Source organism: Argopecten irradians, chromosome 2, assembly GCF_041381155.1.
Source record: "Argopecten irradians isolate NY chromosome 2, Ai_NY, whole genome shotgun sequence".
NCBI classification, from domain to species: Eukaryota; Metazoa; Mollusca; class Bivalvia; order Pectinida; family Pectinidae; genus Argopecten; species Argopecten irradians.
Genome location: NC_091135.1, coordinates 67,174,619 through 67,186,629, shown reverse-complemented (window position 1 = coordinate 67,186,629; position 12,011 = coordinate 67,174,619). Strand labels below are relative to the sequence as shown.

Here is a 12,011-nt window from a genome sequence, read left to right as displayed (position 1 = left end):
CAAGCGTTCTGACGCCCTTCGCGGGTTAAGTTCATTTTACGAATTTAAAGTCAACAAAAGAAGCGGAATAATACCAAGAAACAATGCATTTTCAGCGTTAACATCGACATTAGTCGGGCACAAAACTCGATATCGGATAATATGAATTTCCTGTAATAGTTGTAATAGGAAAATATTACGATGTCAGTAAATAAATGTTTAATTTCTTTCGTTTGATTCAATTTCTAAATTTGTTGACTTGATCCCCAACATTCCAGTGACGTCACTTTAAGTAGGAGTGAATGAAACGGCAGTCAGTGCTGCCAAACAGTGGCGTCACAATCACCGGAATGACGTCGCTTACATATTTCACACGGTAGTAAGGAGTACACACTCATTCGGTTTAGTGAATGCATCTTTTCTTGATCATCAAAAAAGTGTTTCGCTTTGAGCGAATTCGTGTAAATAACAGGCAATTTGCTTTCGTTTTGAATACCATCTTCTGTATGTATAATGAAAAAGTTGCAGGATAAACAGAATACCCGGTCACTATCTTACAATACAAGTTTTATTTTGGTGTCCACAGGGAAAACCGAGATGACTCGGCAAAACCTCCTCATCTCATCTCATCGCACAAACGATAGCAGCATCGATATTAATTATAGCAAAATAAAAATGTCCAACGTTGGAAATATTGCAAGTACATTCATTATTTACATAAACCAGTAATTAGAATAATCATTTATTTCATCTAGACTAGATCATTTGCAAATCCCATACACCGCCTGCAAGGAGATGTCCTTGGCCTATCGCTACCCACGATGCTCTCGATCGTGGTCTTATATTATGTAACTTTTAATGGGACATTAAATCTAGATATATCTGTTTTCAACAGTTAAATTTCTATGAACACGTGTAAAATAAGCAGTTTCAACTGCTATTCCGAGACCGTAAAATGCAATCTTGGTCACCTCAGCCAAAACACATGGGGCACGCAAATTATAAAACTCGGTTAGCTTTTTTATTGTCATTATTGTTATACATTGTATGTGATATTTAAACGAAAACACATATTTCACCTAAGAAGCCAATGATATATATAATGTAAGTATCGGTTAGCTTGTTAACTTACATTATATATAATAATAATAATAAAAATACTGTAAGAGATATCTTCATAATTCCAATTGTTCTGAAATCAGAACGATTTTTTAAGTGTTCCAGCAAAATTAATGTAGTGTAACTTACTTACTTTTGGAGAAAATCGTCTTTTTGTGTCCCAATTTCCCTGATGCAAATTTTCACTTGGAAGGTCCTTATCACTACGGTGTTTATTCACGTTGAAAACAAGCGTTCTGACGCCCTTCGCAGGTTAAGTTCATTTTACGAATTTAAAATCAACAAAAGGAGCGGAATAATATCAAGAAACAATGCATTTTCAGCTCTAATATCGACATTAGTCGGGCACTAAACCCAATATCGGATAATAACAATTTCCTGTAATAGTTGCAATAGGAAAATACTACGATGTCAGTAAATAAATGTTTAATTTCTTTCGTTTGATTCAATTTCTAAAATTGTTGACTTGATCCCGAACATTCCAGTGACGTCACTTTTAGTAGGAATGAATGAAACGGCAGTCAATCCCGCCAAACAGTGACGTCACAATCACCGGAATGAACATTCTGTGTAAATAACAGGCAATTTGCTTTCGTTTTGATTACCATCTTCTGTATGTATAATGAAAAAGTTGCAGGATAAACAGAATACCCGGTCGCTATCTTACAATACAAGTTTTGTTTTGGTGTCGACAGGGAAAACAGAGATGACTCTGAAAAACCTCCTCATCTCATCTCATCTCATCTCATCGCACAAACGATAGCAGCAGCGATATTAATTATAGCAAAATAAAAACGTCCAACGTTGGAAATATTGCAAGTACATTCATTATTTACATAAACCAGTAATTAGAATAATCATTTATTTCATCTAGACTAAATAATTTGCGAGTCCCGTACATCGCCTGCAAGCAGACGACCTTGGCATATCGCTACCCACGATGCTCTCGATCGTGGTCTTATATTATGTAACTTTTCCTGGGATATTAATTCTAGATATATCTGTTTTCGACAGTTAAATTTCTTTGAACATGTGTAAAACAAGCAGTCTCAACTGCTATTCCGAGACCGTAAAATTCAATCTTGATCACCTCAGCCAAAACACAGGGGCACGCAAATTATGACAGAAACGTTTACAAGTAATTTGATACGTATGTCATTTGAAAGTATTGGAGACCTTTTGATATGCACGTGTATATCATGATGTTTCAAGTGGATGCCCGTATTATTTTTTGTGAAAAATGAATTATATATATTATATATATGTTATAAAATTCGGTTAGCTTTTTTATTGTCATTATTGTTATATACACTGTATGTGATATTTAAACGAAAACACATATTTTACCTAAGAAGCCAATCATATATATAATGTAAGTATCGGTTAGCTTGTAATAATAATAAGAAGAAGAAAAAACAGAACAAAAACAATAGGGATTTCCATCCTGAATGGAAATCCCTAACTAGGGCTATATAATAAGGAATGTCCATTAGACGGATAGAGACTATAACTAAAGATATATAGGGAATGGCCATTAGACGGATATATATCATAACTAGGGATGTATAAGGAATGGTCATTAGACGGATAGACATAATAACTAAGGATAAATAGGGAATGTCAAATATTGATATAATGATAAAAGAAATAAATGTACCTCATTAGTCCGCTAAACATGCCTATATTATTAGTTTTTCCTTATTATAAAGTTTATATATTAGGTCATTTTTTTAAAAACCTAATAATATTGGCAGGCTTAGCGGACTAGTACCTAATATCATGACAAATGAAAATGAAATAATGGTAGAAGCAAGTATAAAACCATATAATATAATGAAAACTCTTCTTTTAAGCTGTAAAAACCTGTACAATATATGAATATTTACACTTAGAAACTCTTCACAAAACTGCATACGATTCAACGTTTATTAGATTTAACACAGTAATCAGGTATTTGTAATCGATAAATTGGTGTTTTCAATCGATAGCAGATATGTCCATTAGACAGATGAGATTTCCTTCGGTGAATGTTCCCACATCGCACATGCACACAGGGATTGTTTACCTCGCCGAAAGATAATGATATGAAATAGTGACGAGGTCGTTTCTATTCATTTTTAGTGTTTTCTTCATTTTGAACAAAATGGTTATACAGATTTTTAAATTTTGTTATTTACACAAAGTACACAACTTTTACCATTATTTTCAGTTCTATAATTCGTTTTATCTTTCATTACATTATTTTTTAACGATTAAGTCCCTTTAAAATAATCGAAAATAGGATCACAGCCAAATATAAAAAAAAATAGGCTACCTTAGTTCTCCTTTTGTAAGAAATAGCAATTCAAAGGTATTTAAAGTACTTACCATCCCGTCGGCCCTGTCACGCGGTTTATGACAGGTTCCTATTCGGACATTTGTGATGTTATTTATTTGTTTTAATCTACTCGAACATACTTAATATTCTATGTTAAGAAGTAAAATACAAAGCTTTATTTTGAAAATAATAGCCGTTTCTTTATAGTGATGTATTTTATAGTGATGTATTGCTTTAACGTATTTAACCGTGTTTCTTTTAGCTAATCCTTCTTAGCAGTTCTCAATACCGGTAACGCTTGCGTCAGTTAATTAGCGACCATTGTATATCACGTTTAGACTAAGCGCTGTTTACATGTTTGTTCCTGTATATTTTGTATATTATCTTTTTGTATTACTTGTATATTCACTTTAGGCCTAGGTTTGGAAGTGTAGAGTTGGATATTTCTCCGCTCCGCACCCGACTGTAATAAATCAGTATATAGAAAATATCATCTTTGGATTATCCTTTTTAACAGACTACATTAGAGCTATTTCCCCAATACACTAGCTGTAGCGCTGTGAAAGTTGGTGTGAGAATCTCCGGGCAAGTCCACTTTTTAGCTGGACTACGATACGGTCGCTCATTACTAAGACTTGATAAGTGCAAGGAACATATGATTCTTACAAATGGAGAACTGGATATTTCACCAGGGTAACATGCACATATAACTATAGAAGACCAGTTTTAAGTGAGTGTAGAAAATGTGGAAGAGGTGGAATTCTTTATTCAGACCATCGCTTTTCTTGTCCCGCTAAAAATGTGTCGTGTTTTAAGTGCGGAAATCTTGGACATTTCTCAAGAATGTGCTTCAAAAAAGTGATAGGAGAGAAGTCAACGCCTCGGAAATGTCCGGCAGTGAAAAGTAGCAATAATACAAAGTCCCGCGCTAAGAAGATAAGAGATCAACAGAGAATTAAAACTTTCAGATTAAAAAGGGAATTTTTCGCCTCTGCACCCTTTGCATCTGTTTCCAATGATGAGCTGGTCAAGATGCAAATTAAACCATGTAGTGGACAGACAAGTGAAACATCCAAACGGCAGGTAAAGCAGATCAACGTTATTAGTGACAGGTGCCATGTGTTAAATAACGAAAAGGGAAAATTACTGAAACTGGTCATATCTCTCGAAACAAAGTGTGAACGATTTCAAACCAGCGCAGAACGTGAAAGAAAACTTTCGGACCAAATTGAAACATTGCAAGCAACAAACAGGCAACTACAGCAAGCAATAAGTAAACATTTAAAGACGTCAACGGAACAGGGAATTATAGACACAAACAAACGCAGAAAATATCTAAATTCGCGAATAGAATATTTGGAGCAGGAGAACAACAAATACTATCAACTTGACAAAGAACAGAAAATAAAAATTGAACATCTCGAGAGAGAACTGGACATTGAGCGACATAAAAAGGTACCCAGGACTGTAGAACATTTAGACCACAGTGTCGTCGTCGGTAATATGCGACACGAGGACATGTCTTATTAAAGGAGGGAGCAGGTTCCTATTCGGACATTTGTGATGTTATTTATTTGTTTAAATCTACTCGAACAAACTTAATATTCTATGTTTAGAAGTAAAATACAAAGCTTCATTTTGAAAATAATAGCCGTTTCTTTATAGTGATGTATTGCTTTAACGTATTTAACCGTGTTTCTTTTAGCTAATCCTTCTTAGCAGTTCTCAATACCGGTAACGCTTGCGTCAGTTAATTAGCGACTATTGTATATCACGTTTAGACTAAGCGCTGTTTACATGTTTGTTCCTGTATATTTTGTATATTATCATTTTGTATTACTTGTATATTCACTTTAGGCCTAGGATTGGAAGTGTAGAGTTGGATATTTCTCCGCTCCGCACCCGACTGTAATAAATCAGTATATAGAAAATATCATCTTTGGATTATCCTTTTTAACAGACTACATTAGAGCTATTTCCCCAATACACTAGCTGTAGCTCTGTGAAAGCCCCAGGAGGGTCAGAGCCACATTGAATACAAAATTTGCTCCTCTTTTTCCCGCAATAATGTTTTTTCTACCAACTTTAGTGTAAAATCATCGGAAATATTAATATCTGAACATGCATTTCCCCTTACTATTTAGTTTGTAGATCATCTGTTCGCCTTTCCACAGAGACGGGAGTGATCAAAGTTGAAAGAAATCCATTGAAAATCTTATGACAATTAGTGATTTATAGCATTTACTTTCATTTCTCCGATCTTCCTGCCCCAGGATATTGAAGGCGCCATATCACTACAAAATATATTCTCCATGATAATCATTACCAAAATTGAGCCAATACCCATATGTAACCGTAGTGGTAATGATAGACAAATACCCGGTCGTGATTAAGTTCGTTTATTACTTCAACACTCGGACAATACTAGGTGACAATGATGATGAAGATAGACACTCTGTAAACAGACATAAAACTACACTTAACACTGAGCAATACACACAGTATACAATATTAGAAATACACTAAAGGGACACAACTCTACATACGCATCTGATAATATAAATAACCAAAATAAAGAATTGATGCATCACGCTTAAGGATGTACTCCTCTGAGAAGTCAAAATTTTCTTGTATTAAACTTTTTTTCTCATATAGATTTTTGGAAATAGGAGTTCATGCCATAAAAGAAAATAGAAGAAAAAACATATGTCCGTGTGCTCTTTTTTGAGCTATTGTCACTCAAAGATACCTAATTGACAAAATATTGGATTTTATGGGAATTTTGCCGTTTTGACCATATACACAATAGATTAAAGCCATAATTTCCGAATGAGGTGTTTGATATGTATAGATGTTTGTAGAATTTATTTTCTAGTAGTCTTCTTTAAAAATATACCAGTTTTGATCAATAAGACTTACATTTTTTCTCAGAATAACAACATATGCTACCCCTACCCCTTAATTTTGAGCTTCAAAATGCACCATTTTCAGCAATTTTTGCCAAATTTAGCCCTTTATAGAAAAAGTTCTGGTATTAAACTTTTGTTAATATTTTGCATATCAACAGAGAAAGGGTTGTTCTATCTAAATCAGGCAGAAAAATGGGGGGTCCGTGTGCTTACTTTTTTGCCCCATTTGAATATTTGTTATTTTTCAGTATTTTCGAGTAAAAAATAATTTTGCTCAAATTACCATTAAATGTAAAAATAAAGAGACAAAAGTGTATCATATCACACATTAATGCTCAATATTTTAATTACCACGAACGCAGTAAAGATTTACAGCAAAAATTACCTCAATACAGCTAAAAATACTGACGCAGTGATGATTTAAGTAAAAACAATTTCAGTAAAAAATGGTAAAACTGTGGCTCTACTCAAAGCGAAAAAAGACACAATTTCAAAATGGCCGCCAAATGGGCCATTTCTTAAAATCCCCATATAAAAAAATCTACTAAAGCTAGAAATGTAATTTTTTGACAAAATTTGCAACTGGTAACTTCCGACAGATATTGATAGATTTTATTTGAAAATCTCATAACTTCTTTGATCTTTGTCGAAACGAGACTTCAATGGGACTGAAACCTGAGAAGAATACAACCTTAAGATAAAGTTACACATACGAATAACCACAATTATAGATATATGACTAATAATTAATCCACAATAACCTTATCTAAGTTACTGAACTCTAACAAATAGAAATAGAACCTATACAAGTATAAATATGTAAATACTCAAGAAACTATAAATATCACTCTGCTCCAAATATATATATAGAAAATGAATAATTACTTAAAGAAGTAACTAAATAGTAAGTAATAAATAATTAGATATATGATAAATTACCTGGGTGTGGCCCAAAGCTCTCATCACCTGATATATGCCCCTTCCTCAACCGCATAGTTTAAAACTATATAAAAAACAATAGACAACTACTTACAAATTGAACACAAGGAGAAACTGAAATAACATCCAATTTCATAAACTCTACAAAAGGAACTTTACATCTATAAACCTAATTTGAAATATATATACCAAACCAAAGATATTTCAAATATACCAAATAGAAATAGCATATACATTTATACATCCAAATTACCAACTAGCAAATATAAAACTTAGAAATACAAATACCATATAATTATAAAAAAGGAAAATAACTTACATGATATGAGACCTTGAATTACTTGAATTCCCTGGACAATATGCACCTTTCACTCCCGAGGTCTCAAGCACATCTGACACAAAGACACTACAAACTGACCATCACACATTTACCGCCAAAACTAACTAGCCAATGAAATTACAACTATAATTAGGTACCAAGAATGTGGACGGACCAGTTAGACTGGACTTTGGACAGCACAAACAATAAACACACATGTAGACTTACATAACAAATACATGACAGGTAACACACACTGGCTGTAACCTGTAACACTAAAGAAACTAGATGTACACACTCTTACAAAACTCACTATCCACAGTCTGGGCACAAACACACAAACAAGTAAATACAAATAATAAATAGTAATAATAAATTGATATTAAAATAAGATAAATACAACCCTACTACACGTATAAAACACTATGGCTACTAGGTTTTTTTTTTCAAGAAAATGTTGATGAACACAGCACCAAGATAAAATCAGCTTGTAACAAATTATCAAGATGTACATCTACAGTAATACACTTTTGTAATTAATTAGAGCAAGTACTTTATTTGTCCCAAAAGAATTTACATGTACAGTAAAAGTTGGCAGCACACAATTTCTTTCTCGGCTCCAACCTCAGTTTCATCTGTCCGTGAAGCTCATTAAAATGGCGTAAGCGTTGGTAGCCAGCAAAATGACCCCATCAGAGCTCTAGGGTTTTGATCCTGATCATAGCCGGGTTCCATCGCGTTTCTACCTGAAGCGAGTCCTTGTACGCCCTTAAGGCCCTGTGATTATCCCCTAGGGTTTGATAGCAGATCCCTAGTAATGTGTGCACGATCCAGAAGACGTGTCCGCCTTCAGATTCGTCATATTTCAATACTAACAGGTAGTTGAGCGCCTCCTCGCGGCCTTTGGTGTCCCCGAGTTCGTGATAGCATAGGAACATTAAGAAGGCTGCATACGGTAATGGTGGAACCCCCATAGCACCGTCTGGATGCGCTTCCAGTTCCTCGTGGAGATGAGGGAGGCACATTCTGTTGTATTTCTTACCAAAATATATCATAGACGAAAACGCCACTTTCATTTTGAGCAAAAGTTCGAGTCTATGCCCACAATATTTATCTTCATACAATCTACTGCCTGGCCGATAATAATGGGCAAACGATATGACATTCGAACACATTTGCGCAGCTGTCTTGTAATTTCCCGTCTGGTAGTGGAATGTGGCCAGGTACAGTAGTTCTGTTCCCATCGCCGTTTTCGGAACCATTAGTTTCCTACACTCTCGTAACCTTTTGTACATGACTTTGTTGCTTCTGGTCGAGGATAGAGGCGTGTGGAGAACCGAGAATGATGACATCCCCATTCTACAAAGAACTTCCATAGTATTGAAATACGCGAGGAATTCGTCTAATTCTGTCTTCGTTGTACAAAGTAAATGGAGCGCGTGAGCTATTCCTTTTCTGTTGTGTACATTTCTGGAAGCGGCAATGTGTCTAGAGAGGCAGAAAATTAGTTGCATATCGCGCCGTGATTCTTCTGCCTGGGGTAAATCCGGCTGCATAAGGAAAACTTGGAATCTTTTATCAACAAGTCGATCTAAAATTGGTGGGTGGCAATACGAACCGACAGATAAACAATGCCATTTCATCTGATGAATGCATGTGAGCATATGAAGTAACTTTTTCTGGTTTTCCCCGTGAATGTGTCTCTTGAAAAGATTACTTCTTGGTATAAAATACTGAGGACAAAATCCGGATCTCACCCAGACGATTAGGATGCTTAAACAAAACCAAAAGCAGTGAAATATATTACTTTCTTTCCAGAAATGTTTTGGTGTATTTTCTACTGCGTGAAAGATGATTGTTTTCATAAAATATGAACAAAGAATATCTTCCTCTCCGAAGAAACTTTTCAGTGAATTTTTAATGTTCTTTAAAAAGATTTTCAGGAGTCCGTACACTTGAAACTGAGTGTAGTTAAGCGAATGAACCAATCGCCTCTCTGCAGTAACAAATGATATTCTCCATTGAAGCAATGTATCACCGGAACATCTGTCACCTATTGGCACCATGTGACAACCGTCTGCAACTATTGTATTAATAAGTGCTTGGTCTGGCCAGCCGTAAACCCGCGGCCGTGTAATCCACTCCGCTGACTCGCGTGGCCAGGTCTTACAAGGGAAACCATGAACGACATCAAATGCCCTGTTATATCGCGTCGCTTCTCCACTGGTGCTCGGTCCGTGGGAGGTTATCGGAATTCCAATTATCATTTGACTTTCTTCCTTGATGATTTCCTCTCTGTAAATGTCACTTGAGATAAACACGTCTTTTCCAACCTTAACAAAAGCATTAAGCACCATTCTGCTACACGAACATCTCACCTCCTGGGCTAGTTGTAGTTTGACATATCCAGGCTGACAATGGCTTGCCTCACGTTTATAGAGTATAATCTTGTCTCGGTGGTCTGGTGGGAAAGGATGGTTCGGATCTATAACGCATATTGTATTATCTACCATCATTTCGTCATTATCTGAATCTTTCATGAGGAATCCTTCAGAACAACTTCCAGCCATGTACATGAGTATTGTCTTGTCAAATGCGTTATGCAGTTGCTCTTTGATAAGAACGGTTCTCTGTCTGATGTTGATTTCGCTCTGTGATCCCAATTCTCTGCTCATCAATCGGGATAATAAGACAGACATCCGCTCGGAATCTTCTGTGTCAGCCATGGCGGTATGCAGCTGTGTGCCTATAAAGAAAGTAGTGTATTTCAGGGTGTAGCCATGTGGTCAATGTCTCGAGTAACATGAGGGCTCAGAGATCCGCTTATTGGGTGGATATTTTCTCTGTCCCTCATTCAGTGCTACCATTAAAAATGTTTCCCTTGTTATTGAACACTGTACATGTACCTCAGAGTTTGTTCTCTTGAGAATATTGAATTATTGCATTTTTATAGATAGCTTAACATTACTTTCGGAAGACAAGAATTATAAAAAATATTATTAAAGGCCCACTACCTTCTCGAAACGGCTTTTAAATTTTTAACGGGAAAGTAAATCGAGATTGATAACTTTGTAGAGTCGCAAAAGTCATTAACTTACAATTAATATTACATTTATTATCACCTACTGAACAATTTAATTAAAATGAAATGTTAATTTTCATAACGCGGGTCGTCTTATGTCTCCCGCCGTCGTCCTAAATACCTGGTGGTAATGGACTATCACTGTGCTAGACAGCAAAACAGCGAAATTACTCTCCACTGTTTTCATATATTACATAAGAAATCTTGCATATGTTGTAACCTGATCTAAGATCATCGGTATATATTTTCTGATGTTATAAATGTTTTTAAGAAACCTTTACATTTTGCTCCGGAAAGGTATTTAAAAAATAATACTTCTAGTTACTTGAACAATTCTGTGTCGAAGCAAAGTTCATAATTTGTATTGTATGTATTTCGCTTATAGTATCAATATCCGGTGTACCAATCCACACGTGATTTACTATGTGTACCGTACACATTATTAAGTACATGTACACATATGTATATAGGTTTAAGCAAATCATACAAAAGTGTTTATATTCATAATAAAGTAATTTGTTGAAATTCTTAAACTATTATCATTGTTTAGGCCACTGACTAGATCGATATTTACCTGATCTAACCTGGTGGTAGTCACAGGCCTAGGTGATGTGAAATGTTTACAGCATGCTTACATTATCGGACCGTGCTTATCTTCGTCACGCCTTGTTTCTTCTGGAACGACGGGGACTATTTCCGGGTCAGTGGCTACATATATATATTGTATTTCATTTTTAACTTCCGAACTGCAAGGACATACCAGTTACACGGCATGGCATCATCAATAAGCCGTAGAATTTATTTAAATTACATTTGATAGAGATGATTTAGTTTATTCATACATATGTGATTATGAAAAACATCCTAACAGAAACACATATATACATTATATATGTTTAAAGATTAATTATCTATGTATGCATTATATCATCAAATACATACAACATGCATTATACGATGTATTGGACTATGGTTCCGTGTTTCCAAATACACTTAAAACATAGTCGGCGGTGTAATTTTGTTACAAAAACGTCGAGAAACGTAACTTGTGTTAGCCTAACCGCGCGATTGCTTTAGGATCAATAGCTACAATATTGTAGCTCAAAAGACTTTTTGACAGAAAATGGTGTCGTCTTTAGAGCTACAATTTGTGCCTATTACTGCTAATGGAGCAAAGTAATAATTACGCAAACCATTATAAAACGTTTGTTTGCATTTTTATCGTACTTGTTTGATATCGCTTACCTAATAGGCAATAAAACTGAACCACATAAAATATCAAATTCTCATCGAGGCATTATGTTTTTTTTTCCGTAATTCATATGAAGGTCTTTCTGAAGGGAATTT

The 12,011-nt window shown here is 35.1% G+C and overlaps 1 protein-coding gene across 1 annotated transcript; it reads right to left on the bottom strand.

Moving 5' to 3' along the window:
• Nucleotides 1-5,798: 5,798 nt before the first annotated feature.
• On the bottom strand, nucleotides 5,799-11,350 carry LOC138316290 (uncharacterized). Its single transcript, XM_069257923.1, has 2 exons — nucleotides 11,239-11,350; nucleotides 5,799-10,328 (listed from the first exon to the last, which is right to left on the bottom strand). Exon 2 carries the CDS (start codon nucleotides 10,306-10,308, stop codon nucleotides 8,275-8,277), a length of 2,034 nt encoding a protein of 677 aa, XP_069114024.1. The 5' UTR covers nucleotides 10,309-10,328; nucleotides 11,239-11,350; the 3' UTR covers nucleotides 5,799-8,274.
• Nucleotides 11,351-12,011: the final 661 nt, after the last annotated feature.

Coding starts and splice junctions, on each gene's coding strand:
- LOC138316290 (XM_069257923.1), bottom strand. CDS start 10,308: ATGGCTGACACAGAAGATTCCGAGCGGATGTCTGTCTTATTATCCCGA.